The 16,654-nt window shown below is 34.0% G+C and overlaps 1 protein-coding gene across 3 annotated transcripts; it reads left to right on the top strand.

Moving 5' to 3' along the window:
• Positions 1–7,505: 7,505 nt before the first annotated feature.
• On the top strand, positions 7,506–15,980 carry LOC132154192 (STARD3 N-terminal-like protein). Of its 3 annotated transcripts, none has more exons than XM_059562785.1 (9): positions 7,506–7,644; positions 10,235–10,474; positions 10,612–10,689; positions 12,185–12,262; positions 12,454–12,507; positions 12,611–12,728; positions 12,900–12,998; positions 15,539–15,594; positions 15,684–15,980. In XM_059562785.1, the coding sequence occupies exons 2-8, from the start codon at positions 10,301–10,303 to the stop codon at positions 15,589–15,591; spliced, it is 654 nt and encodes a 217-aa protein (XP_059418768.1). In that variant the 5' UTR covers positions 7,506–7,644; positions 10,235–10,300; the 3' UTR covers positions 15,592–15,594; positions 15,684–15,980. The 3 variants fall into 3 exon arrangements, with proteins under 3 accessions (XP_059418768.1, XP_059418766.1, XP_059418767.1); XM_059562783.1 differs by having other exon boundaries at positions 12,611–12,782; XM_059562784.1 differs by having other exon boundaries at positions 12,611–12,782; positions 15,658–15,980.
• Positions 15,981–16,654: the final 674 nt, after the last annotated feature.

The following is a 16,654-nucleotide window of genomic DNA, read 5'->3' as shown; positions in this document are numbered from 1 at the left end:
CAAAGGCCAGAGGCTTTAGAAAAGGCCTCTATTACTTCAAGAGCAATTGGGACCTGATAATGATTTTTCAAGAATAGTGCAGTGTCATCTGCTTTGGGATATGATAATATTTCTACCAGCTACAGATATACCTTTTAAGTGGCTTGATCTAACATAAATATTCAGTAGCTGAACACAAAAAAGAAAAAGGTATGGGGAAATGGGACAGCCTTGTCTGACACCACGTTTTAAATCAAATCTGGAGGAAGAACCTCCTTTAAGTTTAATAGAACTGTTTGCATTCGTATACATTGTTTGTATAGCTTTACAGAAGAACTCTCCAAACCCAATTGTTTTTAATGACCTAAAAATAAAAGCATGCTCTAAAGTGTCGAAGGTTTTATAGAAGTCTAAGAAAAGAATAAATCCTTTATCCATACATAAATTAGAGTAGTCCAGCAAGTCTAAAATTAACCTTATATTATGAGATATGCCTTTTCTTTAAGAAGCCAGATTGGGCCTCATCTATAAGGGGGTCTATAATTAACTTTATTCTATTTGCAAAGATCAGGGCAAAAATCTTATAATCATTGTTCAATAGTGAAATAGGTCTCCAATTGTCGAAAAGCAACAGATCTTTTTTTGATTTTGGAATCAATGTTATTAATCCTTGAGTTAATGTAGGTGGAAGAACTTGATTTTCTATACTTTCCATATAAACTTCTTTAAGAAAGGGAGTGATGAGATCAGAAAACGTTTGGTAGAACTCGGCTGTGAGGCCATCCACCCCAGGAGATTTATTAATCTTAATATGTGAAATAGCACATAAGACCTCTTCAATAGTAATTGAGCTTTCACAAAGGCTACAAACCATAGACATGTATAGAAAGGCTAGATAGCTTACCGGCGCTGAGAGCCAATGGGACCCGACGACGTCACACAGCGGCCATCTTAGGACAGGACCGCTCGTCCAGTTATAACATTAAAGTCTATTGTGCATGTAGTGCTGAAATAACTATATTTTGCTCAATTTTCAACCGATTTTCAAACGGCTTGGTGTGTCATAAACTTCAGGGATGCGGCTATTTAACTGCATACTTGTGAAAAATTATAGCCACGGAGTTTATTAAGAAAATAGTATATTAAGTAGACTAGACAGGTAAAGTACTAGGTATACCCATACACACACACAGTAATGATGTCAATATTTATAAGGTACATGAAACATGAAATAGTGCAATTTAGTTTATTACTAATATTTACATTATTAAATACATGTGTAAATTTATGTATAATATAAATCTGTCTCAAGTTGCCATTCTGTAAAATAAAGAGAAAAGAGATGGGTCTTTGTTTTTTTACTTAGGTCCAAAGGCACACAATTAGAAAAAACTTAAAAAAAAAAAATACAAAATATACAAAAAAAAACAAAAAACATTAAGACACAATTGGACACAAAACTCTTTCCATCAATACAATATAATCAATACAGCTCCCTCCCTCTCCTCCTCTCATTTTCCACAAGCGTAATCAGAAGTTCTGTAAACAAAAAACCAACAAAGTAATCCAAATGTAAAGATGTTTTTAAGAAACCAAACCACTTGGAAATCATGTGTAACTCAAAGCTATGTTGAAACGAAAGACTAACCCTGCCTCTCCCACCAATTTACAATTGCTTGGTGACTCACTTACGACCTCTTCACTGCTAGCCAGCAAATAAATACAACCACATCCACAAAATGACATTTAGACAAAAGATTAGGTTGTCAAGAAACGTTGTTGGTCTCAGGAAACCTGTTAATAATTGAAAATGTCGACTGTGGTATCACTTTAGAGTAGAGGGCAGCCATGAAACACACAGCTACGCTGCAATGTTAAGCGTTTCTCAAAACGTGAAGCTACAATTTAAACATCGGCATCAGCACAAATCATAGCCACGTTAATAAGGTTTGTAATAAACCAAACCGTTTGTAAATCCGTCAAGAATTCAGCAAGTTACGAGCATTTTAGTTGGCGTAGGTCACTCACCTTCCGTCCACAGCAGCAGGGAGCAGCAGCGCAGTCTCCTGACCTAAGATGGCCGCCAAGTGACGACACAGCTGACTCCGCCTTGAGCCATCTAGCCTTTCTATACATGTCTATGGTACTGACTGTCATTAATGCCAGAGCCCGTCTTCCTATTAGACATTCTCTGTTAATGCGCATATCCAGGTTCATTCACTTCCGGATGTTCGTAAGGTATGGTGGATATGAGATATTACTTTTGTTTTCTTAAAAATTTGCGTTTAAATTGCTTTTAATTGTAAGAATGCTTTGGTCATAATCATAGAGAGTGTCATTGCAAATGTGTGCGATTTCAAACACGTATGACATGTTTTATGATATAGTATTCGAATGCTTGTCTTTCAAAGTCTTATTTCGCCTAAAATGAACCATTAAAGATGTCTTAAAATAGAGCAGAAAGACTTTATTAATGTTAGTAATGCCATTCCCTTATGAAGCAAAAATATATTGCAGTATATTGGAAAATATCATGTAATATATTAGGCATATATTCTTATATATGGGATTTAATATTTATTTTTTCCAATATATTGCAATATATTGAAAGCGGAAATCATTTGTATATTTTGCAATATATTATATGATATATGTATCATCAATGTATTATTCAATGTATTCAAATATATAATATATTAGAAAATAAAAAGGGAAAATAATATATTACTATATATCACAATATATTTTAAGAAATATGTTGGTAAATATATTTTCCTTTCTTAAGGGTTGATGGTTGCATGCATTGCAAAAATAATATCATATTTGTAATCTTTTTCATTTAGATTATCAAAGATTAATAGATACTATAACACATGTATTGTTCATTGTTAGTTCATGTTAAATAATACATTAACTAGTAATAACCAATGACACCTTATTGTAAAATGTTACCTCTTAAATTGACCTTCATATGTCTTAATATGACTTTTTGGGGACATTGTCAGTGAGAAGAAATTCAGAGAAGAGAGCCCACTTCATGTTGTTAGAGTACTGTAATTATCTGTTTATCTTTCTCTGATAAACTGTATAGCCCTCAACTGTAAAATTTTCAAATTGAAAAAAAACTTCAAACTTTCAGGCCATGCTTTCTCAAGCCAAGCCAACCTAAATTTTGACTTGAGAAAATGTATTAATTTAGTTGATGTTAATGCTGGTTATAAATTAAATCTCTTAGGTAGTTTACAGACAAAGCAAAAGCTATTTCTAACACCATGCTATAATATATTTAAAAATACATTTAAAATATCTTCCTTGTATGGCTCATCTGCCTTTCTTCAAAATGGTTTAATATTGCTTTAGTATTGTTTGTTCTTTTATGTAAATTAGGTGTCGTGAACTGGAGTGCATTGTCTGAACAAAACAACCAGAGTTCCGGGCGTCTTGTTCTCTGACCCAGTGCATACGGTGCAGTGAGATATTTAAAGACTGTCCACCTGGCTGTATGAGGAGTCGCAGGAGGAGAGTCCTGTGTGGGTTTTATCCATTCAAAGAATTTGAAGGCTACTGCTTGACTTATTGTTTTATCAGTGATGGAGGTGAATTTCAGATTTTTTTTTTCTTGTGTCATGTCTATAGTCTTAATCTATATTTGTATATACAATTATATTTTCTGTTTTGTTCTTTGAAATAAATAAAAGAAAGATCACTGTCATCAGTTTGGTTTTTTTGGATGCACCTTGCATAAAATGGGATGCAGACACTGAAAATATACTGTATTTAGTCAACTGAACTTAAAACTACTTTATTGGCTTAAATGTTTCACATGCAGAATTGCCAAAGCAAAAGAAAAATGTCCAAATTTATAGTAAAAAAATAGATAAACAAGAACCAAAGCAAAAGAAGGATTAAAATAAGAAAGGCAGTGGCTATTTACACTTAGAGCAAATGGCTATAGATTCTATTTATACTATGTTAAAATAGCAGGATTTTCTGCTATTTATATTACTTATTGCAAATAGTGGCAATTATTTGCACCTCAGTATTGTAGTACATTATAAAAGAGTATGCAATAATGAGTGTAAATTATAATTTTAATTCAAATTATTAAATGGATGCCGGCATATTAGGACAATAAAGCCCTCCTTCAAAACTGTTTGATTATTTCCTTCGTTTTTATCTAAAATAAATGCTTTTCTGATGTGATTTGAAATTTCAAAAAGGTAGGGAAAAAAAGGCTGATTCGGACCGGATCGATAGCATCAAATTGTGAACAACACACGTTTTACCATCTGCACTATTAGAGCCGACGACTGTACTTTTTCTGTTGTAATTTGGACTAGCTCAATAAGAAATATAAGGTGCCATTAAAGTGTAATATTACAATATACACAGTGAAGTAAAGTGCAACAGAATGTTAATATATTGTAAGATACTACACAGATATTACAGAATAAACTTTAATTCCATATAATTTTACCTCAGATGAAACATGGTTAAACATGGTTTTTCCCGTTTTTTTTACCTTAATGTTCTTTAATATTTTAACATTTTATTAGAGTTTTCTTTTAAGTATGCTCATCGTTTTAATGCACGCACGACCCGAAAACAACTAACGTCATCACGCAATGCAAATTACAAGCGCATGCGCGGTAAACACATACGTGACGTACATACGTGACGTACGAACGTGACGTCACCGCGCTACAGTCTGCAGCGAAGGGTGTCTCGCTCGTAAACAAGCTGATGCAAATTTCGTAGTTTATAATAGCAGCACCATAGAGCACATACTGACGATATAAAGACGTCTGTTTTGTCATATATGTAACACATTCTTTCGATGCACAGAAGTACTTATTGTTCATAGTTTTTAAATGAAGAACAAAAGAGAAAACACTACCACCATATACACTTATAACTATATAACTAAATTAAATTTTGTCCCATTATTGTGGTGAAACTTTTATGGTTTCTTACAACAAAAATGCAAATAACACATTAAACAGGCGAATACAATACATTAATAATACATTTATTATTAGTAAGCTAGTAGCCTAATATTATGTTGATAATTCGACGTGCTCATTATTATTATGGTGAAATCGTTACAACAGAAATGTAATACAAATAATACGTTTTTTAATATTTGGAGTATAATTATTTAAAATATATATATATATATATAATGTTGTTAGGAATGCATTTTAGTAACAAAACGTGATCTTAATATTTTTTTCAGATAGTGGAAAATAAATCTATGTTCGTCATACGGTTTGATATATCTGACCAATCGGGGTTTCTGACGTGTTTGTGACATGGATGCTGCAGCTGGTGCAGTTTTGTTTTGGCGTTTGGATTAGTTACCAGCGCAGACGCTTTCTGGAAAGTCCTCTACTCCTGCTCCAATCACAGGACTTTGAATAGTTGTGTGAAAATTTTAATCTCATGTGATTATAGCTTAGCACTGACGAAACACACGGGCGGCGGTCTCCTATGATGCACAGAATCAGCGAATTAGGGTCCTGTAGCAGAAGACTGGACACACACCATGTTAAGAGTACGAATTCATCAAATTTTATGAAATAGATTTTAATACTTTTTAAAAAAACAAAACTCTGTGTGCTGTGTTGTGTGTTCTGTTGTTTTGTTTTAATATCTAATCACTATAACAATATAATTTTTAAAAAGATCAAATTTGCTTGCAGTAAAAGTATTTGCATTGTGCAACTATTTTTGAGGTTCTTTGAGTACATCTACCCATTCAAGAGTGGAGTGCTTTTCCAAATTGAAGAAATTACTAAGCAGTGTGCAAAGATTGCTCTGACGGAGGCAGTATTTCATTGGAGGACCCGGAGACATGATCGAGGCCCAAGAATGGTCTGATCGGAAACCAGCTCACAAAAGTATGTTTATAATAAGTATGCTTACACAAGACTTGTAATGTGGCCCTGATTTGCATGATCAGCACTTTGCACATTTTTTTTCTGTCTTTCACAGATGAAGCTTGGGTTGGTGTGTACACCAAGAAGAAGGAAGTTTCCCTGTTTCCCATACTTTATTAAACAATCCTAGAATGATCTTTAATGATTTTTCTGATAAATTTTTTATCAAGTCAACACAAATTTCATCCGTTCCTGGAGAAGTTTTTCATACCCGTAAGAGTGCTCTCTTCATTTCATACATTGTACACTCTGCCTCTATTACACTACCCCGAATTTTTTGGATTTTCTCTAATGCGTTGCCTTCCATATCTTCTCATTTCCTCAGGAATATTATCATTACTATGAGCTGGTTTGCCAACCGCCATAAGACTTTAGAAGAAGAAGATGAGGATGATGATTATTTCAGTCCTTGTTCGTGCAACTGAAGCAAACAATCTACTATGGGTGGCCAGGCACTGTCAAAAGATCTTTGGGATATAGTTGTCGACAGGCACAAGTCAGGTGATTGATAATTTTTTTTTTTTTAAAGGCTTTATCAATGCCTAGAAGTACAGTAAAGTCTATTATTAAGAAGTGGAATGTATTTAGTACAACACAGACCATCAGCAGAGGCGACCAAGAGGCCTACTGCAACTCTGAAGCAGTTGTAGGAACAAGTGGTCATTGTGTAGTGACAACAATATCACAAATTATTCACAAATGTGGCTTGTATTTGAGGGTTGCAAGAAAAAAAAATCACTCCTCTAGAAAGGCTGCATCCAGTCATGACTGAGCTTTGCTAAAATGCCCCTTGAAGCTTCTGAGGCAGATGAGACTAAAATTGAATTCATTCATTCATTAAATCCAGTACAGCTCAACATCCAAATAACAGCATTCCTGCATTAAAACACGGAGGTGGTGATGTCCTGTTATAGGGATGTTTCTCTGCAGCTGGGACTGGAGCACTTGTCAGGATAGAAGGAAAAATGGATGGAGCAAATTAACGTCAAATTCTTGAGGAAAATCTGCTGCCTTCTGCCAGAAAGTTGTCAATGGGAAGAAGCTTTACCTTCCAGTGTGACAATGACCTAAAGTGCACAGCAAAACTGACCACACTGTGGTTGAAGGGGGGAAGAAAAGCTGAATGGCCTTGCAAAGCCTTGTCAGAGCCCAGACTTAAACTGAACGTGAGCAGTTCTGCAACGAGAGTAGGCAAATATTGCAGTTCTTTTCTATACCCAATATACCTTGATAATTAACATTTATTAAAGGACGAGTTAACAATGTTAACAAGTAATGTTTAATACAAGAATACAGTGACTAAATAGCCGATAGATAGATAGATAGATAGATAGATAGATAGATAGATAGATAGATAGATAGGTTCAAATGTTTAAATGTCAAAAATGACTCTGAAAACTTAGCAGCTCATTTGTTTGTAAATACCCATTAGTTTTTATTTTCTTTCTAATTCAACGAAATTAAAACAATTTTGAATTGTAGGGCTATTTACTGGATGGTGTATAACTGTATAGGCTATTTTGAATGACTTACAGTCGAACAGTGACTAGGCCTGACGCAGTTCCGGATTCTACTACATATCCCAGAATTCCTTTTCCAAAACAACATCACATTATTTCCTGTGTGACTGAAACGAAAGTCATTATATGGTGCGGAATTTTTAACGACAGGTATATCCTCACCGATTTATTTTGGTTGACGTACTTTTATAGGATTGCACAGCAAGGTAAGCGACATGATCGATAGCTCACATTGTTTTTGATAAACAAATGCTAATATGACAAGACATGAACCTGTGATGTTCTATAAATAGACTCGATGTAACCAGATAGATTGTTTTCATAAGAGATTGTTAGTGTAGGACTGTTCATTTCGCTTGTTACATTTTAGTTAGCATACTAGACATTTCTGGTGTATAATTATAACACTGTGTTTCAAATGTTGTGCTATTCGCGCTGCTTTTCCTGCTATACCGCTGTATTATCATCATGCTAGCCCAAAGCTTATAAATTGGTTTGCCAGAGCTGTGAAATAACCACTGCATAGCATAAACAAAAATTAGTTTGAGATAATTGCGTTGTATACTTTAATTTTCCATATTATAAAAGGAACTAACGTTAGGTCCATTTTGTATCAGCATATCAGCTAACTTAGGGTCATGGTAGCAATGAAGTCAAATTTCCCATACAAGTTATTATCAGTAAGGATAACGTTAGTTTAGAATAAAATGAATTACAGCAAAAAGTCAGTTCACTTCTCGTGTATGTCTATTTAGGATAAGCAAATATCCTGTCTAGTGTAATTAAGTCTGTCTTACAGAGTGATATGCAAACTATGCAGTCCATAAGGCATGAGAATTCCTGTGCTGGCTGTTTTTTGGTAAATGACATCAGTAGGAGGAACTTGTCGTAATAACCAAACAAACATACACTTACTATTCTCTTAAACTCTTGCCTATTTTTTAAAATATTTTTTGCAGTGCTTCCTGATAAGACTGGCTGGACTACATTTTCATGCCTAGTTAATATAATCAAGTCTATGTATTGTTCACTTGCCACAACAGTCCTTGCGACTGTGATCAAAATTGAATTATAGCAAGCTTTGTTGATTTTAGCAGGACTGATCCACTTAAAGACTTTTGGCTAGTAGTTTTATAATTCTCAAATGACATTATGTAAAAGAAGTTAGAACATTATCTTTTCATCATGATTATAGATAATCCTGCTTATTACACAACTACAGTTGTTAATATTTGAAGTGGATCAAAACCTTTCGTCAAACTTGTCCAAAAAAATAAAACGACACCAATCCTTGTCTTACGACAACTTTGAGCTTTTTTGATCCACGTCAAATGTTGACTACTGTACTTCACGAGGAAATAATATATTGACCCAAAATATGAATTTAAGTTGAAACTATTATTCAAATTTGGTTATCATGGTTTCCTGAACAAGCGGTTGGTTATGCATTGTAGTCATGGGCAGCGGGTTATTATTCCACATATTTTACTGCTGAATGCTTTGTTTGTTCAGAACCAAGTATTCCAAAGAGGCGTGTAATGGAGGGCAACAGTTCCCACCAACATTTTCAGCAGCTTAGGTTCTGAAGTATTTTTCCAATTCATATTTCCCCATAATTTCTCTGTTAAAGGGTTACTCCACCCTAAAATTAAAATATGATCATTAATCACTTACCCCCATGTTGTTCCAAACACATAAAAGCTTTGTTCGTCTTTGGAACACTATTTAAGATATTTTGGATGAAAACCGGGAGGCAGCATGGCAGACTCAGAAGACTCAGACTCAGCCTGCATTCAGCTCATATTCTCCCAAATGGTGCTACAGTGATGGGAGGAGAGACAGAGAAGATGAATTGTTGAATAAAGTCATTATTTTTGTTTTATTCACGTACAAAATGTATTTTTGTTGCCTCATAACATTACAGTTGATTCGCTGATGGCAGATGGACTATTCTGACGATACTTTTCTGAACCTTGACAGTGTTATTTACTTAGCAGTCTTCTGGACAGTCACAAGCATCCCAGTTTTCATCCAAAATACCTTAAAATGTGTTCCGAAGACGAACAAAGCTTTTATGTGTTTGGAACGACATGGGGTGAGTGATTAATGTCAAAATTTTCATTTTGGGGTGGAGTATCCCTTTAAACTAAAGCATTGTAAGTCAACCAGCTGTGAGGAGAACAACAACTTTACCAACTTTGATTTGATGCCAAAAGTATTTGAAAATTGGAAAAAAAAGACTTAATCTGTCGACTTTAATTAAACATGTCAACATAAAAATATTGATTTAAAGATGTGTATATAGAAACCACATTTAGCACGTATTTAAAAATAAAGTGTTCTTTTGGTGTAATTTGGTGTTTCGATTCTCTGATTGGTGGAGATTTCTTGCAGTTTTTCACCAGGTTCCTGCTGTTAAACATGCTTATTTAAAAAGAATTAGATATAATGCAGACTGGTAGCTTCAGCAAAAGCATGCATCCTACAGTCAGCAATAGTGTAACTCACAGTAGGCCTGCCTTTTAAGTTTTAAAAACGTTGTTAAAAATCAATTCCCCATGGATAAAATTAGTTATTTTATTTTTTTATTCTGTAACAGTTTTTGCACTCCGTTTCATCACTTCTTTCTTTGTGTGTGTGTGTGTTTTGAGTATATCCACTCAGTGACTGTACAGAATGTTTGATGGGTTTTGTTGATTTTATTTGAAGACATCACAAAGTCCTGGTCAAATGACAGTAATAACAATAAACCTTTGATCGCTGTGTAAAATGCCTCCACTTTGTATGTTATTTCAGAACTAGGCATGACTACAGAGTTTGTCTCTCCAGAAGTGTGAATGGAGTGGACGAGACTGACGAGTCATGGACAGCCAATGCAGCAGCAGTGTGGGCAACATTAACTCAACACCCGTTTCTGCCCGTATCGAGTCCTATGAAGGAGAGAAGAAGTGCATCTCTGATGTCCGAAGAACATTTTGCTTGTTTGTGACCTTTGACCTTTTGTTTGTCACCTTGCTGTGGATCATTGAGCTCAATGTATGTTGGAGTAATACATTTCCACAGGATATTATTAATAATGTGAAGTTCTTAACCTCTTTTAAATATATGTGAAAAAACACCTGTGTAATTTGCACTGTATTTTGTTTTTACATATTTTGTTTAACTTCATCCAGGTCAACGGAGGTATAAAAGAGCAGCTGAGAAAAGAGGTGTTGGAATATGATTACCACCAATCATTTTTTGACATATTTGTAAGTACATACCCTTTATTTCTGAAATATTACCTTAAAATTTGAGAGGGACTTTCAAGTAAATATTTTAGGTCAGATGGTTTTGGCTGAGAAAAAAAGTTTGGGAATCCCTAACCTATTTCACAAGTAAATAGGACCTGCTTTTTAAGATATATTACATATTGATGCTTTATTAGGGAAATCACTAGCCTTTAAAGCTGTGAATAATGTTTAAAATGGTGGTGGTAAAATATCAGGGCCAGTCCATCCCACAGTTCCCTTTTCTAGTATGATTAGTATGACTTAACATATGACCTCACTTGCGCTCTTTCAACCACAATTTCTGCCCAGGAAAACTTAGGCCTGGTTTCACAGACAGGGCTTAGATTAAGCCAGGATTAGGCCTTAGATACAATTTTTTTAAAACATTACTGGTGTGCACCTTGATACAAATCACTAGGGCACATTTTCTTATTGTCATGTCATATTTAATTTTTTTTTAATGTCAGTGAAAGTTGCTTTCAGTTGAGACAGCAATATCATGCATTATAGTCTGGGACTAGCCTTAAAAGCCTTTTTTGTGAATCCAGGCATTTATGATCTAAAAGGCATAGTTTACCCGAAAATAAAAATGTTTTAATCATTTACTCGCCTTGATTTTGTTTTTCTCCTTTGGAACACAGAGGGATATTTTGGAGAATGTTTTGTGCATATACTGTAAGTCAGTGGTGTAAAAAATTAAAATAAAGCACCTTACTGATGTTCATTGTATGACATTTTTCAACGTATCTTATTTATCAAAGAAGGAAAGCCTTTTACAGGTTTCAACTTGCCAAATGTTTTCTTTTTCATTTGTTTAACCCTTCTTTCTAGGGTTCACATGCTTATAAAGAGGTTTGTTTCCGTGATGTACACATGTAGTTCTTTGGTGCATTGAAATGAGAGTTTAAAAATGCTATTTTTAAATGTGAGAGTTCCTGTTATGGTTTGATGCTGGGTAAAAAAAAAAGCATGTTCTTGTTAAAAATAATTTCAAGACAACTCTGTATTTGGGAAATTACTTTGCCTTTGTATGGTTGTATGGTTTCTGTGTTGTCTAGATTTATGCTAATACACAGTGTCGCCATTTTTAAAATGCTACTTCACCACATTCTTTAAACTGAGGTTTAAATGTAACATATTGTTTATGAACTGTTGATCAACCAGTCCTGATATTGATAGAACATGTAGGTGTGTTATATACACTACCATACGAAAGTTTTCAGACCTCAGTGGTCACCAAGGCTGCAAAAATAATTATATTGTCAAATATTTTTTTCAATTTAAAAAGGTTTCTGTTTTTATATATTCTTTAAATTGAATTTATTCCTGTGATGGCAAAGTTGAAATTTCAGCAGCCATTACTCAAGTCTCCCTTCAGTGGTCAAGAAACCGGAAAGAAAGTAATGACTTATTATAACTGTTGTATATATGGAAGCAGAGGATAATGTTAGTGTATGAATGTTTGTCTCCTCAGCTCTTGGCTGTGTTCCGCTTTGCAGCCTTGATTCTAGCCTATGCAGTGTGTAAGCTGCGCCATTGGTGGGCCATTGCGGTAAGTGGCTAAATACTTGATATTTCTCCGTTCTCCACCAGAGGGCACTGTTGCTTTACTCACCAATAATTGGCGCGATTTTTCTTAGTCCGGTTCTTAACACAAGTTGCTGGATCAAAATAATTCGACTAAGCTAAAGTTGTAATAGATTAATGTAATGATCATCATATCTCTTCATTACTCCATTACAGATAACTACAACGATTACAACTGGTTTTTTAATAGTCAAAGTAGTTGTATCAAAGGTATGAGATTTTTTTTCATTCAGCTTTTTTATTAGAGATTTATACTTTTTTTTTGTCCAATGCAAAAATAATAATAATAATAATAAAATGTTCTGTTGTCCAGCTTCTTTCGCAGGGAGCATTTGGGTATTTGTTGCCCATTATATCCTTTATTCTGGCATGGATAGAGACATGGCTGCTGGACTTCAAAGTCCTGCCCCAGGAGGCTGGTGATGAAATCAGTGAGAATCTAATATCTAGTTACAGTGAGACGAGAAACAGTAGTCATAACTATGGTCAGTAAAGGCTAATAGACACAGATGACATTGTAACTTATGCTGATTGGGACTCGTTTGCTCTTCCAGTGTGTCAGTGTCGTGGTGTTTAGCTGACACGTGTGTCCTGTGTTATAGGGTATCTTTCAGTGCAGAATACACTAGATCAAGAACCTCTTTTGTACCCAGGACCCGTTTCAGAAGGCCAGTTCTACTCTCCTCCTGAGTCCATGGCAGGTAAGAAATGACTAACTGGAAATGGTTCTCGGGGTCACACAGAAACCTACAGTCATGTGTTTGTTACATTTTGTTGTAGTCATTGTGTATTTAAACCGATCACGGTTACAAACGAGAGATATAATGTTCTCACCAAGTTTATACAACATTAACAGACACATTATTTTCCAGGAAACGCCACTGTCAGAGCTCAGGTGCACTGTGGTGAGCGGTTTGAGATATTAAAGGAAAAATGTATTTAGAGGTGTTGCAGCTGTATTAAAGAGCTTTGAGAAAATATACCATTTCCCTTGAATAAATTGTAGATTTTACTCCATTATAATTTTATATGTAATACACACTAAAATGTATTATTTGTATGGCAAATATTAAGTTGGATGTCCACCTCAGAGATTATCACCATATTTATAATAACACCATCATATTTAAAAAAAATTGTATATTAATCATATCATATAGTAAAATGTTGTATTTATTGATACCACTGTAAGACCACATTAGATTATTATGGGATCTCCTTCAGTGCTTCCGGAATCTTTATTTATTTTTATGTTTTTGATTCTGGACAATTAATATTTTAATGACAGTGTATTTATTAAACAAAAAAGTTAATTGTTTTATTTATCAGATTAAACAGAAAAGAGGACAAACTTTGCTAAAATGATGTTTTGAACAATTATTACCTTAGATACGATTCAAAACTATTTTAAATATATTAATTTAGTTAAAGTATTTGTATAATGCTTTTTAAATTTGTATAAAACTTGCCCCATGCTGGTGGTCCTTTTTAGCACCTGTGGTGAAAGCCCACCTTGCCTCCTTATACAGTTATAAGATGTTTCAACGAAACAAACCACTTTTATCATATATTTTCAAACAACATCTGCTCCATACATATGTATATGTATGTATGTTTGTATGTATATACACTACCGGTCAAAAGGTTGGGATCTGTAAGACTGTAAGAAGTCTCTTATGCTCATCGAGGCTGAATTTATTTGATAAAAAATAAAGAAAAAAAAACTGTAATCTTGCAAAATGTTATTGCAATATAAAATAATGGTATCTGTTTTAATATCCTTTAAACTAGAATTTATTTCTGGTGATGCAATTACAGAAATTATAATTACAGCTATTACTCAGCCATTACTATGATATAAATTGTCACACAGAAATCATTCTAATATGCTGATTTATTATTAGAATTATCAATGTGCTGCCAAATTATTTTTTGGAAACTGCGATACTTTTTCCAGGATTCTTTGATGAATAAAAAGTAAAAAGGAACAACATTTATTAAAAATATGACTCTTTTCCAACAATATAAATTGTTGCTATCACTTAATAATTTAACAAATCTTTGCTGAATAAAAGTTTACATTTCTTTTAAAAAAGAAAGCATAAAAATGTACTGACCCAAACTTGTGAAGTGCAGTTTATATTGTTATAAAAGAATTATATTGTAAAAGCTCTTCTTATTAACTTTTCATTCATCAAAGAATTCTGAAAAAAGTATCGAGAGTTCCAAAAAAATATTAAGCAGCACAACAGTTTCCAGGACTGATAATAAATCAGCATATTAGAATGATTTCTGAAGGATCATGTGACACTGAAGACTGGCGTAATGATGCTGAAAAACATTATTTTACATCATAATATTTCATATTACACTTTTCCTTTTTATACACACATACATATATATATATATATATATATATATATATATATATATATATATATATATATATATATATATATATATATACACACACACACACACATAAACACACATGCATTCATACATACAGCATACATTAATGTTAACAGTTTGGGTTCAGTAAGTAACAGTTTAGGGTAAGATTTAAAAAATGAATACTTCTTTTAGAAAGGATGCATTAAACTGGTCAAAATGACTGCAAAGACATTTATAATCTAGCAAACAAAATCATTAAAGAATCCTGAAACAATCTTCAATAGATCTCTATATTTTCTCATTTACAGTATTTCTAGTTTGACAGCTTTTTTTATTTTGTTTTGGTTTGTTTGTGCTTCTCTTTTCATTCTTTGCACTTCTTGATAATTGCATCAGCGGTATCCAATCCGTTGTGGGCAACTAAACTCTTTTTAACATTGCTACAGTATGTGTCTCTTGTATTTTATGCATTCATTTTAAATTATCGCATGTCTTTGCATTACTTTATGCCTTTGCGTGCTTTAGATTCACATTCTAAAAAAGGATCACTTTACTGTGCTGATTTTTTTCAGAAAGATGTTGTTCACTTTGTAAACAATGCTTTAAAAAAATAATGAATACTTACTCGAACGTGTGTGTGTGTGTGTGTATATATATAATTATTATTATTTATTTATTTCATTTTTCATTATTTCACTTTTATAGATTTACATGTACTTTATTAATAGGAAAAAATTGAAAGGTTGAATATTAGCCAATCGGTTTGTTTATTGTGTGGAAACACCAGCCATGTTCTGTTTGCGGACATTGAAGTTAATCACACTATTATGATCTTTTGCTACTGTAGACTCTGATGAAGACCTTGATGATAAACATGATCTTGAGAAGCCCATTGTCTAGCAGGTATTAATATTAATAGTTATTTTTATACCTCAGTGGATCTAATCTAATTAATGTAAATAATAGGTTGTTATTTTTCTTTTTTTTATTAGGAGCTCCGAGTACAACAGCCTCTTCCAGCGCTGCTCGACCTCGGGCCATGTGTCTTCATATGGGTTTTTGTACATGGGTGACCAGAACTAGACAGTCACTCTCCCTTCGATCTACTATCAGCATGATCAGCAGTTTGTTTATCTGTCTCCATCTGCCCACAAAGTGATTCTCAATTTTTTTGTGTCTTAATGTTTTTCCACTGAACTAGTTTGTTTAGTTTAGTTTATGCAGTACGGATTGAAAAAAAATGAAGGATTTTAATGTGTATTTCGAACATAATTATCAAACATTTAGCTTCTGTGTAACAAAACGGCTGCAGTCTCACGTTTATGCTAGCAGCTCCACATGTGTATTAACTCTGATCTCACATACATCACTGGAGAGAGGACCTCAGGTCTGCACTGCCACGTTTTTCCCATCGGTTTTATTTTTTTTAATGTGCGTTCTACCAGTCTGAGTTTTTGGAATGAACAGAGTGATGATAGAGGCTTGAATTACTTGTACAATAAAGGACTTGCCTAGTTTTGCATGAAACGCACTTAAATGAAGAAATATATGACATGTAATCATGCATGGATTTGTTATGTTTTTATGTTTTTTTTTTGGGGGGGGGGGGGGGGGGGGGGGGAAGCATTCCTAAATCATCTTAAGTAAAAGAAATCTACTTCCTGTTGAGTTTACTTGTGCCATGCTCACTGAATAAGGGCTTATGTGCCTTGTGCAGGTCTGGGACCTTCGTTTTTCTTTAAATAATTTGAGAATCTCCATGTACCTATCACAAAGCCTCAAGTATACAGGATGATGGCAGATTGTATTCTTCTTTCGTTATGCATTAAAACAGTTACTGCTTTTATTAAATGTGAGTGTCTTTATGCATGCATTTCTACAGCCTGAAAGCGGAAGAGGGGAGCGGAAACCCCAGCTGAGAGTCAGTTTGTGCTCTCACGGATAGTGCAACCTTCTCGCCCAC

The sequence above is a fragment of the Carassius carassius genome, chromosome 12, assembly GCF_963082965.1.
Source record: "Carassius carassius chromosome 12, fCarCar2.1, whole genome shotgun sequence".
NCBI lineage: Eukaryota > Metazoa > Chordata > Actinopteri > Cypriniformes > Cyprinidae > Carassius > Carassius carassius.
Note: the sequence above shows the minus strand (reverse complement) of the source record. Positions and strands in the feature narration are given on the sequence as shown.